The 17,606-nt window shown below is 36.0% G+C and overlaps 1 protein-coding gene across 50 annotated transcripts in view; it reads right to left on the bottom strand.

Annotated features, from left to right (window-relative positions):
• The window catches only part of TRDN (triadin), a 950,114-nt gene that overhangs the window by 516,750 nt on the left and 415,758 nt on the right, over nucleotides 1-17,606 (bottom strand). For all 50 annotated transcript variants that reach the window (XM_053710723.1, XM_053710722.1, XM_053710726.1 and 47 more), the window contains exons 17-18: nucleotides 12,198-12,242; nucleotides 2,760-2,795 (exon numbers count right to left, since the gene is read on the bottom strand). In XM_053710723.1, the coding sequence (XP_053566698.1) occupies nucleotides 2,760-2,795; nucleotides 12,198-12,242 (81 nt within the window). The remainder of the gene's footprint in view (nucleotides 1-2,759; nucleotides 2,796-12,197; nucleotides 12,243-17,606) is intronic.

The raw sequence follows: 17,606 nt of genomic DNA, 5'->3' as shown, positions 1-17,606 counted from the left end.
TGTTGATTGTTGTAATAAGCAAATGTAATATTTCACACATCAGGCAGCCATTTTGTTTGGACGTGTCTTAACCGCACAAATCTGCACCTAATCACTCTAGAAAAGTGCTCCACCTGCCTGCTAGAGGCCTCTATTGCAAGTAGTGATGAAAGCAGAAGCACAGATTCTTCATTAAAGCACCCAGTAACAACAATTAGATATAACTACAGCCTTAAATAGATCAAGCTATTCATAAAATAGTATGTTCCCTTAAAGGGACAGTCTACACCAGAATTTTTATTGTTTTAAAAGATAGATAATCCCTTTATTACCCATTTCCCAGTTTTGCATAACCAACACAGTTATAATAATATACTTTTAACCTCTGTGATTATCTTGTATCTAAGCCTCTGCAAACTGCCCCTTTTTCAGTTCTTTTGACAGACTTGCAGTCTAGCCAATCAGTGCCTGCTCCCAGATTACTTCACGTGCACGAGCACAGTGTTATCTATATGAAATATGTGAACTAACACCCTCTAGTGGTGAAAAACCTGTTAAAATGCAATCTGAAAGAGGAGGGCTTCAAGGTCTAAGAAATTAGCATATGAACCTCCTAGGTTAAGCTTTCAACTAAGAATACCAAGAGAACAAAGCAAAATTGGTGATAAAAGTAAATTGGAAAATTGTTTAAAATCACATGCTCTATCTGAATCATGAAAGTTTATTTTGGCCTAGACTGTCCCTTTAATGAAACCTTAATAAATGACAAGTTACAAACTTTTATGTGGGTTCCATGCAAAGATACACCAATTCCTTTGGTTTTCACACACATATATACAACCTTGCACATGGTTTTCAAGTGTAGCCCTAAGTTTTATATAAGAGTAAATATGCATCTGTATATGCAAATGATAAGTCATGTTTATTTCTCGTATTTCTTTAAAAACAAACATCACTTGCATGTATGATTTGACCAGTATGGACACATATTGCACCAAAATAACTGTGCTCTCATGTTGCAAATCATTATAATCTAGCTGTAAATATCACATTTCCTTTATTACAATATTTCAAAATCTTGCTGTACTTTCTATTTAATTGTAAATAGATACAATGGTACACATTATATAAAGGGCCATTATAGTGAAAAAAAAGTGTCATTTTACCACTATCAACCCTGCAGATCTATGTGTTTAACCCTGCAAATTGGTTAAACACATAGACAAAGTGCACCTTGGGAGCTGCAGAGGACTGCTAGCCCTGAGCTAAAACTGTTGATTATGCAATCAACAGCGCTAGATTCAACAAGGAAATGCTGGATCCAATTGGTACTTTACCTATGTGCTTAACCATGTTGTTGGGGTTAAACACACAAATATGCAGGGTCGATAGTAATAAAACTACATGCTTTAATAAAATAAAGCATACATTTTGTTTCACTATAATGCTCCTTTAAAATTGCACTTGGTCATAATGATACAGTACAATTATGTTTGTTCAATCAATCTTATCATTAAGCCTAAACTCACTTTATCTTATTTATATACTCATCAGTTTCCCATTATTTTATGTCACTAAAGAATCTTTAGAATTAAAAAAAAAAAGTGTTACAAAAGTGTATCTAATGATTTTTCTACAAAATTTATTTTTATAGTCTATGGGGATTTTTGTAGAAACATTTTTTAAGATTTTCTATAGGATTGTGACCCCAAAGCTTGAGAAAATAATTATTTATACACTTATACAATATAATGTAGCATATGAAAAATGTACCATCTGTTATGTGGGTGTAATAGTAGCGGCACTAACCCTACAACACTGGTATCATTTCTTTTTAATCTTAAAATAATTATTATTATTTGAAAATAGTTTATAATATTTTAGAAAGTTTAATTATGATACAAGGAGAAACATGAAGTGTACAAAAACGTACAAAAGAACCGCTCACATGCTAATAACTGTCATCTATTAAAATCTAAGTTATATTTTAGAGAAACTTTAATTGATCACTTCTGATGAAGATGGGTACTTTATACTCTAGCTGTGCCATTCTAAAACTTCACGCTCCGGCCGCCTACTTCAAAACTCATATTTTTTGTGAGCTAATGGTTTGAACTGTTCTCCAATCTGCGCTCTATCTACAAATAAAGGGATGTAAAGCTAAAGAGTGGATTGGAGAACAGTTAAAACTGTTAGTTAACAAAAAATATGAGTTTTGAAGTGGGTGGCCAAGGTTTTAGAATAGTACGGCTAGATTAAAAAGTACGTTACGGCGCAGCATCATTAGAAGTAATAAATTAAAGTCCATCTAAAATATCGCTTAGATTCCGGACCTGATTTTAAAACATGTCAAGTTTATCATCACTTTAAATTCACAATATACTTTTTAACATGAGCGCAAAAAAACAGCTTTTCAAAAAAGAATAAGTGCATTTAAAAAGATGTTATGACTATATTCCTTAAATGCTGAAAAATAAATCTCTTGTTAAGAAGAAAAAATAGTTATTAATGTTAGATTTAAGCTAAACATGCTCAGTGGGTTAACACATTAAATTACTTTGCTCAGATTTTAAATTACAAGTCACTGAAATGTGCATGATCCTTAAATCATTTTAGATTATTTTGGTTAACAGGTTCTGCGGCTTTATTATTGAAACTATTTAATGTTTAAATCTAATACATGATTCGCTACGTATATTCACAGTCATTATTTGGTTGCATTGATGGTTTTTTGGCTTTGAATCAAGTAATCAGTGAGCGAGTAAACAGCTGCAACTTACTTTTTTCTTCCTTGATTGCTGGGATTTGTACCTTTTCTACAAAATGAAAAGAACATTTATATTGATTTATAGAATTAAGTTTCATCTCTACCAGAGAGCCAAAATAATTTGTTTATCATGATAAGACAATACCTTGCTTCACTGTAAACATTTATAGCAAATCCTTTACAGTCACAGAATATTTATGATTCAATAACTTAATAAAAGAAGAAAAAAGAGAAAAAATGCTGCTAACTAAATTTAATTTTTTTTTTTTTTTTTACTTATCTGTTTCCAAGATACTTGAAATGAAATAAAATGAAATTTACTTAGAACTGCAACATTCTAAACACATCCTTCCCTTATTGGTCACAATAAAAGAGACAAGATTCATGTATTCAGCTCAGCTTTTCAGGAGGTATACTTCTTAACTACTCTTGATTTGCAAAACAATGTACATGTGCTTACAAAATAATGGTTTAAAATTATTACAAGTGCAGCAGTAATTAGCGCATTCCTTTAAGTAATATTACCACTGAAACTAACCTTTTTTTATGCGCGAGGGGTAGCGCATATTACTAGTTGAAAGTAAAATATTATTGCATGTGCAAAACCTAATGCGCGCTAACTGCTGGACTTTGGATATTGTGACGACCACTTTAGCTTCTTCTCCCAAAAGATTAAATGGAGACGAGAAGTTAAAAAACAGAATTTATGCTTACCTGATAAATTACTTTCTCCAACGGTGTGTCCGGTCCACGGCGTCATCCTTACTTGTGGGATATTCTCTTCCCCAACAGGAAATGGCAAAGAGTCCCAGCAAAGCTGGTCACATGATCCCTCCTAGGCTCCGCCCACCCCAGTCATTCGACCGACGGACAGGAGGAAATATATATAGGAGAAACCATATGATACCGTGGTGACTGTAGTTAGAGAAAATAATTCATCAGACCTGATTTAAAAACCAGGGCGGGCCGTGGACCGGACACACCGTTGGAGAAAGTAATTTATCAGGTAAGCATAAATTCTGTTTTCTCCAACTTTGGTGTGTCCGGTCCACGGCGTCATCCTTACTTGTGGGAACCAATACCAAAGCTTTAGGACACGGATGAAGGGAGGGAGCAAATCAGGTCACCTAAACGGAAGGAACCACAGCTTGCAAAACCTTTCTCCCAAAAATAGCCTCCGAAGAAGCAAAAGTATCAAATTTGTAAAATTTGGCAAAAGTGTGCAGTGAAGACCAAGTCGCTGCCTTACATATCTGGTCAACAGAAGCCTCGTTCTTGAAGGCCCATGTGGAAGCCACAGCCCTAGTGGAGTGAGCTGTGATTCTTTCAGGAGGCTGCTGTCCGGCAGTCTCATAAGCCAATCGGATGATGCTTTTAAGCCAAAAGAAAAGAGAGGTAGAAGTCGCTTTTTGACCTCTCCTTTTACCAGAATAAACAACAAACAAGGAAGATGTTTGTCTGAAATCTTTAGTAGCCTCTAAATAGAACTTTAGAGCACGGACAACGTCCAAATTGTGTAACAAACGTTCCTTCTTTGAAACTGGATTCGGACACAAAGAAGGTACAACTATCTCCTGGTTAATATTTTTGTTAGAAACAACTTTAGGAAGAAAACCAGGCTTAGTACGCAAAACCACCTTATCTGCATGGAACACCAGATAAGGAGGAGAACACTGCAGAGCAGATAACTCTGAAACTCTTCTAGCAGAAGAAATTGCAACCAAAAACAAAACTTTCCAAGATAGTAACTTAATATCTATGGAATGTAAGGGTTCAAACGGAATCCCTTGAAGAACTGAAAGAACTAGATTTAGACTCCAGGGAGGAGTCAAAGGTCTGTAAACAGGCTTGATCCTAACCAGAGCCTGAACAAATGCTTGAACATCTGGCACAGCTGCCAGTCTTTTGTGTAGTAAGACAGATAAAGCAGAAATCTGTCCCTTTAGGGAACTTGCAGATAATCCTTTCTCCAAACCTTCCTGAAGAAAGGAGAGAATCTTAGGAATTTTTATTTTATTCCATGGGAATCCCTTGGATTCACACCAACAGATATATTTTTTCCATATTTTATGGTAAATTTTTCTAGTTACAGGTTTTCTGGCCTGAACCAGAGTATCTATCACCGAATCTGAAAACCCACGCTCTGATAGAATCAAGCGTTCAATCTCCAAGCCGTCAGTTGGAGGGAGACCAGATTTGGGTGTTCGAATGGACCTTGAACAAGAAGGTCCTGTCTCAAAGGTAGCTTCCATGGTGGAGCCGATGACATATTCACCAGGTCTGCATACCAAGTCCTGCGTGGCCACGCAGGAGCTATCAAGATCACTGAGGCCCTCTCCTGATTGATCCTGGCTACCAGCCTGGGAATGAGAGGAAACGGTGGGAATACGTAAGCTAGGTTGAAAATCCAAGGTGCTACTAGTGCATCTACTAGAGTCGCCTTGGGATCCCTGGATCTGGACCCGTAGCAAGGAACCTCGAAGTTCTGACGAGACGCCATCAGATCCATGTCTGGAATGCCCCATAATTGAGTTATTTGGGCAAAGATTTCTGGATGGAGTTCCCACTCCCCCGATGAAATGTCTGACGACTCAGAAAATCCGCTTCCCAATTTTCCACTCCTGGGATGTGGATTGCAGACAAGTGGCAGGAGTGATCCTCCGCCCATTGAATTACTTTGGTCACTTCTTTCATCGCCAGGGAACTCTTTGTTCCCCCTTGATGATTGATATAAGCAACAGTCGTCATGTTGTCTGATTGGAACCTTATGAATTTGGCCTTTGCTAGTTGAGGCCAAGCTTTGAGAGCATTAAATATCGCTCTCAGTTCCAGAATGTTTATCGGGAGAAGAGACTCTTCCCGAGACCATAGACCCTGAGCTTTCAGGGATTCCCAGACCGCACCCCAGCCCACTAGACTGGCGTCGGTCGTGACAATGACCCACTCTGGCCTGCGGAAGCTCATTCCCTGGGACAGATGGTCCAGGGTCAGCCACCAACGGAGTGAATCTCTGGTCTTTTGATCTACTTGAATCATTGGAGACAAGTCTGTATAATCCCCATTCCACTGTTTGAGCATGCACAGTTGTAATGGTCTTAGATGAATTCGTGCAAAAGGAACTACGTCCATTGTTGCAACCATCAATCCTATTACTTCCATGCACTGCGCTATGGAAGGACGAGGAACAGAATGAAGCACTTGACAAGAGCTTAGAAGTTTTGATTTTCTGACATCTGTCAGAAAAATCCTCATTTCTAAGGAATCTATTATTGTTCCCAAGAAGGGAACTCTTGTTGACGGGGGCAGAGAACTCCTTTCTTTGTTCACCTTCCATCCGTGAGATGTGAGAAAGGCTAGAACGATGTCCATATGAGCCTTTGCCTTTGACAGGGACGACGCTTGTATTAGAATGTCGTCCAAGTAAGGTACTACTGCAATGCCCCTTGGTCTTAGAACCGCTAGAAGGGACCCTAGCACCTTTGTGAAAATCCTTGGAGTAGTGGCTAATCCGAATGGAAGAGCCACAAACTGGTAATGTTTGTCCAGAAAAGCGAACCTTAGGAACTGATGATGTTCCTTGTGGATAGGGATATGTAGGTACGCATCCTTTAGATCCACGGTAGTCATAAATTGACTTTCCTGGATGGTGGGTAGAATCGTTCGAATAGTTTCCATTTTGAACGATGGTACCCTGAGAAATTTGTTTAGGATCTTCAAATCCAAAATTGGTCTGAACGTTCCCTCTTTTTTGGGAACTACGAACAGATTGGAATAAAATCCCATTCCTTGTTCCTTTATTGGAACTGGGTGTATCACTCCCATCTTTAACAGGTCTTCTACACAATGTAAGAATGCCTGTCTCTTTATTTGGTTTGAGGATAAGTGAGACTTGTGGAACCTTCCCCTTGGGGGTAGTTCCTTGAATTCCAGGAGATAACCTTGAGAAACTATTTCTAGCGCCCAAGGATCCTGAACATCTCTTGCCCAAGCCTGAGCAAAGAGAGAGAGTCTGCCCCCCACCAGATCCGGTCCCGGATCGGGGGCTACTCCTTCATGCTGTCTTGTTAGCAGTGGCAGGTTTCTTGGCCTGCTTACCTTTGTTCCAGCCTTGCATTGGTTTCCAGGCTGGTTTGGGTTGTGAGGCATTACCCTCTTGCTTAGAGGATGCAGAATTAGAGGCTGGTCCATTTCTGCGAAAGGGACGAAAATTAGGCTTATTTTTAGCCTTAAAAGACCTATCCTGTGGAAGGGCGTGGCCCTTTCCCCCAGTGATGTCTGAAATAATCTCTTTCAAATCAGGTCCAAATAAAGTTTTACCTTTGAAAGGAATGTTAAGTAATTTTGTCTTGGATGACACATCCGCTGACCAAGACTTTAGCCAAAGCGCTCTGCGCGCCACAATAGCAAACCCTGAATTTTTCGCCGCTAATTTTGCTAATTGCAAAGCGGCATCTAAAATAAAAGAGTTAGCCAATTTAAGTGCGTGAACTCTGTCCATAACCTCCTCATATGGAGTTTCTCTACTGAGCGACTTTTCTAGTTCCTCGAACCAGAACCACGCTGCCGTAGTGACAGGAACAATGCATGAAATTGGTTGTAGAAGGTAGCCTTGCTGTACAAAAATCTTTTTAAGCAAACCTTCCAATTTTTTATCCATAGGATCTTTGAAAGCACAACTATCTTTGATAGGAATAGTAGTGCATTTGTTTAGAGTAGAAACTGCCCCCTCGACCTTGGGGACTGTCTGCCATAAGTCCTTTCTGGGGTCGACCATAGGAAATAATTTCTTAAATATAGGGGGAGGAACAAAAGGTATGCCGGGCTTTTCCCACTCTTTATTTACTATGTCCGCCACCCGCTTGGGTATAGGAAAAGCGTCGAGGGGCACCGGAACCTCTAGGAACCTGTCCATCTTGCATAATTTCTCTGGAATGACCAAATTGTCACAATCATCCAGAGTAGATAACACCTCCTTAAGCAGTGCGCGGAGATGTTCTAATTTAAATGTCACAACATCAGGTTCAGCTTGATGAGAAATTTTTCCTGAATCTGAAATTTCTCCCTCAGACAAAACCTCCCTCATGGCCCCTTCAGATTGGTGTGAGGGTATGACAGAACAATTATCATCAGCGTCCTCTTGCTCTTCAGTGTTCAAAACAGAGCAATCGCGCTTTCTCTGATAAGTAGGCATTTTGGATAAAAGATTTGCTATGGAGTTATCCATTACAGCCGTTAATTGTTGCATGGTAATAAGCATTGGCGCACTAGATGTACTAGGGGCCTCCTGCATGGGCAAAACTGGTGTAGACACAGTAGGAGATGATGTAGTATCATATTTACTCCCCTCATTTGAGGAATCATCTTGGGCAATATCATTATTTGTGGCAGTACTGTCCTTACTTTGTTTGGACGCTATGGCACAATTGTCACATAAATTTAAATGGGGAGACACATTGGCTTTCATACATATAGAACATAGCTTATCTGAAGGTATAGACATGTTAAACAGGCTTAAACTTGTCAACAATGCACAAAAAACGTTTTAAAATAAAACCGTTACTGTCACTTTAAATTTCAAACAGAAAACACTTTATTACTGAATATGTGAAAAAGTATGAAGGAATTGTTCAAAAATTACCAAATTTTCACCACAGTGTCTTAAAGCCTTAAAAGTATTGCACACCAAATTTCAGAGCTTTAACCCTTAAAATAACGGAACCGGAGCCGTTTTTCAATTTAACCCCTATACAGTCCCAGATACAGACTTTGCTAAGACCCAACCAAGCCCTGAGGGGAATACGATACCAAATGACGCCTTCTAAAAGCTTTTTCAGAGATTCTTAGATCCACACACATGCATCTGCATGCCCTGTTCTCAAAAAAACAACTGCGCATTAATGGCTCGAAAATGAGGCTCAGTCTATGACTAGAAAGGCCCCCTGACTGAAAAAGGTGTCCAATACAGTGCCTGCCGTTTTATAAACGTTCCCCAAGATTATAAATGTCAATTGTTAGCCTAAATTTGAATAATATGCACTAATAAAGCAATCGATTTAGCCCATAAAAATGTCTACCAGTTTTTTAGCCCATAATAAGCCCTTTATTCTGTTTGTTTTTGACTAAGAAAATGGCTTACCGGTCCCCATGAGGGGAAATGACAGCCTTCCAGCATTACACAGTCTTGTTAGAAATATGGCTAGTCATACCTTAAGCAGAAAAGTCTGCTAACTGTTTCCCCCAACTGAAGTTACTTCATCTCAACAGTCCTATGTGGAAACAGCAACCGATTTTAGTTACTGTCTGCTAAAATCATCTTCCTCTTACAAACAGAAATCTTCATCCTTTTCTGTTTCAGAGTAAATAGTACATACCAGCACTATTTTAAAATAACAAACACTTGATAGAAGAATAAAAACTACATTTAAACACCAAAAAACTCTTAACCATCTCCGTGGAGATGTTGCCTGTGCAACGGCAAAGAGAATGACTGGGGTGGGCGGAGCCTAGGAGGGATCATGTGACCAGCTTTGCTGGGACTCTTTGCCATTTCCTGTTGGGGAAGAGAATATCCCACAAGTAAGGATGACGCCGTGGACCGGACACACCAATGTTGGAGTAAAAAACAACTATCGCTTGCACACTAATCCAAATATATTTAACCATTTAACCAAGTGCACTATAGACAATTCAAGTCATTAATATTTTATACATAGTAGAAAATGTTATTTTTATTTTTAAATATATATTTTTATATATATATTTATATATATATATATATATATATATATACTGTATATATATATATATATATATATATATATTATTGTTTTTTTTAAAAATATATATCTATATATATATATATATATATATAGAGAGAGAGAGAGAGAGAGAGAGAGAGAAACTTCAAAGAAAGAAGCGGCACTCACAGGACTTAATAATTATTAATTTTATTTGTACTTCATCAATAAAGGTTCAGTCAATGTTTTGATCCTCACAGGGACCTTTGAAAAAGTATGAAGGAATTGTTCAAAAATTACCAAATTTTCACCACAGTGTCTTAAAGCCTTAAAAGTATTGCACACCAAATTTCAGAGCTTTAACCCTTAAAATAACGGAACCGGAGCCGTTTTTCAATTTAACCCCTATACAGTCCCAGATACAGACTTTGCTAAGACCCAACCAAGCCCTGAGGGGAATACGATACCAAATGACGCCTTCTAAAAGCTTTTTCAGAGATTCTTAGATCCACACACATGCATCTGCATGCCCTGTTCTCAAAAAAACAACTGCGCATTAATGGCGCGAAAATGAGGCTCAGTCTATGACTAGAAAGGCCCCCTGACTGAAAAAGGTGTCCAATACAGTGCCTGCCGTTTTATAAACGTTCCCCAAGATTATAAATGTCAATTGTTAGCCTAAATTTGAATAATATGCACTAATAAAGCAATCGATTTAGCCCATAAAAATGTCTACCAGTTTTTTAGCCCATAATAAGCCCTTTATTCTCTTAATCTGTGTGTGTGATATGTTCAGAAATAGAAAGAGAGAGAAAGAGAAATGTCCAGAGGGTGCACTCGCTGTGATAAATCAAATAGTTTTAATGAGTTAACGTTTTCAGGGAGTGTCATGAAGGGGGATCTACCCTACATATATTAACAGTAAAATCAGTGGCCCAATGGTTATCAAACCTTTGAAAATATCAGTTACTTATTCAAAATGGTAATTAAAGCACCTGTGCTGGCATCAATTTCTGTGCCAAAAACTCCATTGGGCCAAGCTAAAACCAATTGCATGTCATGGAGGGGGATATACCCTACAGATATTAACAGTAAAATTAGTGGCCCAATGGTCATTAACCCTTTGAAAAAAACAGTTACTTATTCAAAATTGTAATATTTGTATTGGTGCCAATGTATGCCCTTTTTTCCAGTTTGTATATCCAATTTTTGTATAAAGGGAATTCACCTCTGTGTAACTAATTTCTATAAATCATATTGTTATTTAAATAAAACCTTTATTTTTATTTAAACTCAATTTAAAGCAGTCTGACAAAAACATTTGAATAACAAACCAACTTCCATGAATAAGAAACAGAATATCATGAATAAGAAACACAATATCTACAAATAGCAGCGCAACGAAATGGTAGACAAGAGCAGGCATCTCGTGCAAGGGCAGAGACAAGGGCATTCATGGTCATTTGACACAGACCAATGATATCAAAGCCCTGTAAATTTAAAGACCTATAGTATGATCCATTCACTTCCTGTTAAAAAAGTTTACCCGTGAGTAAATGAAACGCGTTCAGGTGATTAGTGATATCCTGAAAGACTGTATACCATTGTCGATGTGAAGCCCACCCTCTGCCTGGTAGTTCTATCCAGTATTGGGGAGATATTGATAACAGCACTCCATTAACGGACTGACAGAGAACTGTAAGCCGGGCCTAAACATCAGTGAGGCGTTATTGACATTATGGGCACATTTTAATCCAGCATCTTGTAAGTGTGAATTTTTGTAGTCAGGGCTCTGACTGAAATAAAGCCGATACAGTGAATTGCGGTTGCACTTGTCTTTTTTCTATTCTAATGAATAAGAAACAGCTTGAATAAGAAACCAACTTCCTTGTTGTAAGAAAATGCCAAATATTAATTACAGACTCTATTACACTTTATTGACTGTTAAGGATGTACAGGATATGGGATTTTTTTTTATTTTTGATGATTTGCAGCAAGTAAAGCAAGAACAATTTATTTTTAAGGTTACAACTGTAAGTTCTTTTTACCATTTTCCTAAGTGTTTTTTATAAATACATGTAGAAAGGGAAGCGCACTACCAGGAACGAACAACAGCTCAGTAGCTTGTTCTATGGCGAGTTACCACCTAGGAGCAGCTTCTTTTAGCCCAGTTGTGCTTTTCACAGAGGAAAACTTTCCTGAAGTACATCAGTCTGATCCCACCTAATAAGCTCAGTCCAGCCCTAAAATACCAGGCAATTGTCTAAACAAAGAACATGGCAACCCCAGACGATCAAGTCGTAAATGTTTTTTATAATTAGATCAAAAAAAGATAGAGGCCTATATCAAAAAATGATTTAAAGCTTGTGTACTGGGTTAAAAAGTATTTTGACAGAATTTACAGGTACATTTTACTTTTATTGCTTAACTTCTAATAAAATTAAGGAATGTTTTGGGTTACCAAAACTTTAATAATGCTTAATAAAGAGGTTGATAAAACAAAAATGTCACTTAATTTTCGGACATGTCTAACAATAAATTGTGTTGTATGTAAATGCTGTCATATCATTTGTGTGTATTGTGAGTTGAGTTGGAAGTGAGTCTAAGACCTGTAGTACATAGTGGCTCATTAAAAATATTATGTTAGAGGCTATGATTATGTCCTATGTCTATTTCCCCAAACACAAAGTCATTATCAGAGCTCACTAACTTACCTGACTTCATTGTAACTTCAGATGATGATATTTCTTTTTTTGGTTCTGAAAAATAAATGATAATTGTGTCAACACTGTTATCATATGCATGAAACATTTTTTTTCTTTTGGATAGGGTGATAGGGGGTATTTTTTATTTATAAAATGTATTACTTCAAAGATTCTTAGATTAAAAATATCTTGTTTATAGGAAAAATACTATATGATAAAATGCAGCGAATTAGAATGTTACTTCCCAAATCATATTTAAAAAAGAAAATGGAAACCCTAATTATTTTTATTCTAGACAGCAGCATGAAATGTGCTTATTTCTGTGCCATTAAAAAATATACTATGACTTTATCTATTAAATGTAGGCTAAAATAAAGAATCAGATTGTAATAGCACTTTACCTGTTAGAAATACAGCCTATATAATGTGCTGTACCACCTTTCTTTCTACTTAACCATCAACAAATATGTAGTAAGCATACCTTGTGTACAAAATGTATTTATACTACACCTTTTAACTCTGTAAGAACTATAGAAACACATTGTATTTTTTACATTGTTTCAATAAAACAATCTCATTTTTACAAATAACGTAATGAAAACGTTGTACCAATGAAACATTTTATGTAACTGTGATATTATATGCATACAAAATTGTATCATGAGTAAACAAAACTGTCTTTATATTTATTTTTAATACTGAGCGGACTAGAAACTTTTACTCTGAATAAGTATTTTTTTTTGCCCTTGGCTAGTTAAAGGACCAAATAAAGATATATTATAAAAGTATAATTTTTTTTAAAAAAATTGTAGTAAGAGGCACTATATATATATATATATATATATATATATATATATATATATATATATATATATATAAATGTAACTTACTGGACACATTACCTAATTGTGGCCCTTTGAATTGTATTTTAAGCACAAATGAATGCATATTAAATGTTCCTCTCCTTGTACAGATTTCTCTATGCCCCTTGCTAACAAACTGTTCTTCTGTTGGGATAGTTTGCAAATTGATTTGACCTAAGATGACAGTTTTCTCAGGAGGAAGAAAAATGAGCAAACAAAATCCCCTTTGCCCTAAATATGGTTGAGTATAATTATTCATCAGGAGTCATATTTACAAATCCAGACAACCCTGTTTTGCACAGATTTCTGTGGCACAAAACATATTCTCTGCAGCTATAGATTTTACATAGACATGCAAATGATATTCCCAAAATATCTTACTATGTTGCCCTTTAATCCACTATAAGCATGGATTCCCTTATGCATGCCTAACTGATCAAGACATTTGTTAAAGCATGGCATGGTTAAAGGGACATGAATATATATTTTTACATATACATAGTATATATCAGCAATTAAGCACTGAGTCCTAAAAGATATGCATACAAAACAGATGTTTCAAATCAATTTAACACTGTCATTTTATTTGCAAAGTTTAACAAGATTTTGCAAATCAAGAACATCTTAATGCAAAAAACCCTTAAACAACCTGATGGATTTTTTCTGGTTTTATTTTGTATGGCCAGTTAAGGGGAGAAGAGCTTCCAATTATTGTTCAGAGGCTCTAGGTAGCTTTTTGTGCTACAAACAAAAGCAGTATTAAACAGCAGCAGCAGTTAGAGAACTATGCAAAGCACTAAAAAACTAATTTCACACTACTAACCATTCTCAGGAGTCAGGGTGCTGATAATGACTCCGAGTGCTGCACTTACCAAAGCACCCACTAACCCCTCACTGGGTAAGACTGAGAAATACCTGAACCATTGTACATGGGTTGCTGTTGCATCTCTTGAATACTCAAGACAGGTGTTAGGCAAATCAGATGAAGAAGAGGTGACAACAATTATAATGCAAGAGGCACCATCTATTGTTCCCCTAAAACTGAAAACTTGTGCCAGCAGAAGTCAGTGACTGATGATCAGAACATATAATGAGAACATATGTCTCAGTGAGCTTCTTATGTGGTTGCAGCTTTGTAGTGTTTTTAGCTTCAGGCTTGAATGAGAAGATGAGAAGCAGCGGTCATCAGGCAGCTGTTTCCTAAGCTATATCCCAGCTCTGAGCTGGCTTTTTGCAATGCCCCTAGACTGGTCAGACTGGGGTTATTGAAAGCCCCTGCTCAGGTGGTTTGCACAAGCAGCTGTGTACGCAAGTGGGCAGTGAACCTTGTCTGTCTGGCGTTTGTTGAATGTGGCCCTTTATGTATATTAATCAGTACTACAATCTGCCTTTTAGATGTTTTTACAGAAAAGAAGTCCAAAACACCATACAACTAAATAACCTGAGCAGGCTGAAGCTATGACTATGGGACCCATTTCAATCAATCACAAGTCCTTTGCAAACTGCATTACCTAGGTTTTCATGTGGATTTCTAATTCAAATCCATTGCATATAATGCCAAACTTCATGCCAGTCCATTTATCCTACAGCCTTTGAAACATCTGTTTCGTATAATTTAGTTGGGTTTTTATGTTTATCTAGATTTTCTAATATTTTGGATTCAAAACGTTATTCTAATGTAATCTGTGTTAAATTTCAAACTAATTGGAATGAAGGGAAATCTTTACTTTACAAAAAAATAATCTCTATTTATATTTACCTTGTAGTCTGATTGTGCTACTTGACTACCAGATTACTAACATTTAGGTGCAAGCAAAAAGGGGTTTATTATTGTGGCAGCGTACACGCATCGGATGTAGCGTTTACAAGTTGAAAATAAACACAATCTTGATTGAAGTTAAAATGCGCTGGGATAGTGCATTGTCAGAACTCTGGTTAACTGTTTTGCGAAACAAAAAAGCTAAAATACATTTAAAAGTACAGTTACACTCATAATAACACTATATAATAAAATTATTTTAAAAAAAATTGCACAAAAAAGTTATAAGGGCTCAAAGATATGAGGTCTCAGGTGCTAGAGAAAAAAGGCAAGGGGCTTTAGAGATACATACATATAAATCTATAAATATGTATATATGTATATGTATATATATATATATATATATATATATATATATATATATATATATATATATATATATGTTTATATGTGTGTGCAAATGATTTTACGTATTTATATGTATTTTCAGATATACAGAAAATAAAATCAGAATGATGCAGGCTATGTATTAAACCCGTATGGTAAACAATCCCAGACACAGATCTGTAACTAGGTAAGGATAAACTTTCCAAAACACAGGTAGAGAAAAACGTTCCCAACAGTCCCGAAACAGTCATTGATTATGCCAACGTGGTGACCAGAGTAAAAAATCAACTATAATTTGACAGCGTGTTCAATGCTGTGTCTATGGCTTGGCAGCATATTCAAAGCTGTATTTGCTGTATTAGCTTACATGTGTGAGTCATAACTCAAATAGTTAATAAGGTTGGTGGCTGTCAAAGCTGTTTCTCCTATTATGTTCAGGAGCATAGATTAAAACCCAAACGATCTCACAAACAGTGTAACAGGTTCTGTAAATTTCGCCTGCAGGCGTACTCACTTTAGTGTGGCAATGGGGGTTAGACGACTACGGCGGTCTAAAGCACTCTCTTTCCTGAGAACTGGAGAATACCTTCTCCAAGGGCCTGTAAAACAGCCGTTACACCGCTCGTCTCGGTTCCTCCCTCCAGCTCAGTTCATATGTCTAGCGGATACTAACATATGTGGATAATCTACTAAGTGTATTGGGTGATTTGATTCCCCAATTTGTGAACAAGTGCATACAGGCATGAAACATGTCTGCTGCATAGGAACCCAGCTGTCCTCACTAAATGCAGTGCCTGGACATTCTCTTTTTTCGTGTGTATATATATATATATATATATATATATATATATATATATATATAGTATATAAGTGCATGGAAGCCCTTTGCAGTTAAGTATATGAAAAAATTTCAAATCATGTTTATGCAATATTAAGTTGTATTTATTTATTTATATATATATATATATATATGAATATATATATATATATATATATATATGTATTATATATATATATATATATAGGTTTAGATATATATTGTACCAAAATACCATCAGATATATGTGTAAATATGTATTGTAATACGAGCACTACCTGATGCACGCAAAAAGCTTACTTCTAGCGGAGTTAACAAGCAAGCAGGAGCATTAAATACTGCTGCACTTGTAATCTGAACCGTTATGGGCTAGATTACAAGTGGCGTGCTACTGTTAGCAATGAAGCAATATCGCTCCTGAGCTAATTTGTGCGCATATTACAAATTTAAATTAATGAGGTTCGCACAAGAGCAAACAACATTAGTATAAAGTGTAAGAGTTAAAATGTGCTCCATACACAGAATAAATACATTAAAATAACGTGTTACACTATCTAATAAAAAAAAATATTTATATAAATATTAATTAAATATTTTTATAATGGTTAAAAGGCATATGTTATATGACAAGGTATTTAAATGGAAAATAATATATATTGTGTGTGTATATATATATATATATATATATATATATATATATATATATATACACTTTGGAGCCTTTTCCACTCAAATACCTTAAACCACAAAAAAATATTTTAATTTTAATATTTTTAAATGTGTTTTACTGTGTATTTACTGTAAATATTTTTACATTCCAATGTTCTTCCCTTAATAAAAAATGTTCTTTGTATTTTAAAAAATATATTCCTATATATAGCCATATATATCTATACCTGTATATATTCATATAGAAATATAGGTATATATATATATATTTATATTAAAAAAAAAAAACACACACACACATTTATATATTTAGCGCTGTAGGTCTAATGCGGTGTCGGGTTACTTTTAACTTGTTAAAAGTTTACTTCTAGCAGTGTTTGTAAATAAAGCGCCACTTGTAACCTAGCCCTATATTGGGGCAATGAAATTATGTGCGTTTAGTTAAATGTGATAATATATGAGCTTTTTGTCAGGGGAATTAGTTTTTTTTATTCATTAGAGGATGGCACTGTTCATAAAGTAGGATGACTGCCAAGCAAGCTACCAAAACAGAAGGACAGTGGTGCAGTATAAAGAAAGCAAGACATGAAATGAAGGGTTTCTCTGATGTGAATATTGCCTTGATTATGAGCTTTCCAAGCAATAAAAGCGTTGATTACCATGTAAGCTTCTGGAAATTAGAAAGTGACAGTACTTGGAGGTTATTTAAATTTTAGAAAACCGTGAGAGCTTTTAAAGAACCATTTAATATAGTAAAATTGCATAATCAACAAATGCATAATAAAAAGACAATGCAAAAGCACTTAAATTTCAAATAAGTAGTAGTTTATTGTGTGACAAATTATAGAGTTAGCTCAAACTTTCATTCCCCAGCTTCATGTGACAGCCATCAGCCAATCACAAAATGCATATATGTACAGTAT

The sequence above is a fragment of the Bombina bombina genome, chromosome 4 (assembly GCF_027579735.1).
Source record: "Bombina bombina isolate aBomBom1 chromosome 4, aBomBom1.pri, whole genome shotgun sequence".
NCBI classification, from domain to species: Eukaryota; Metazoa; Chordata; class Amphibia; order Anura; family Bombinatoridae; genus Bombina; species Bombina bombina.
This window is presented reverse-complemented; position numbering and strand designations above follow the sequence as displayed.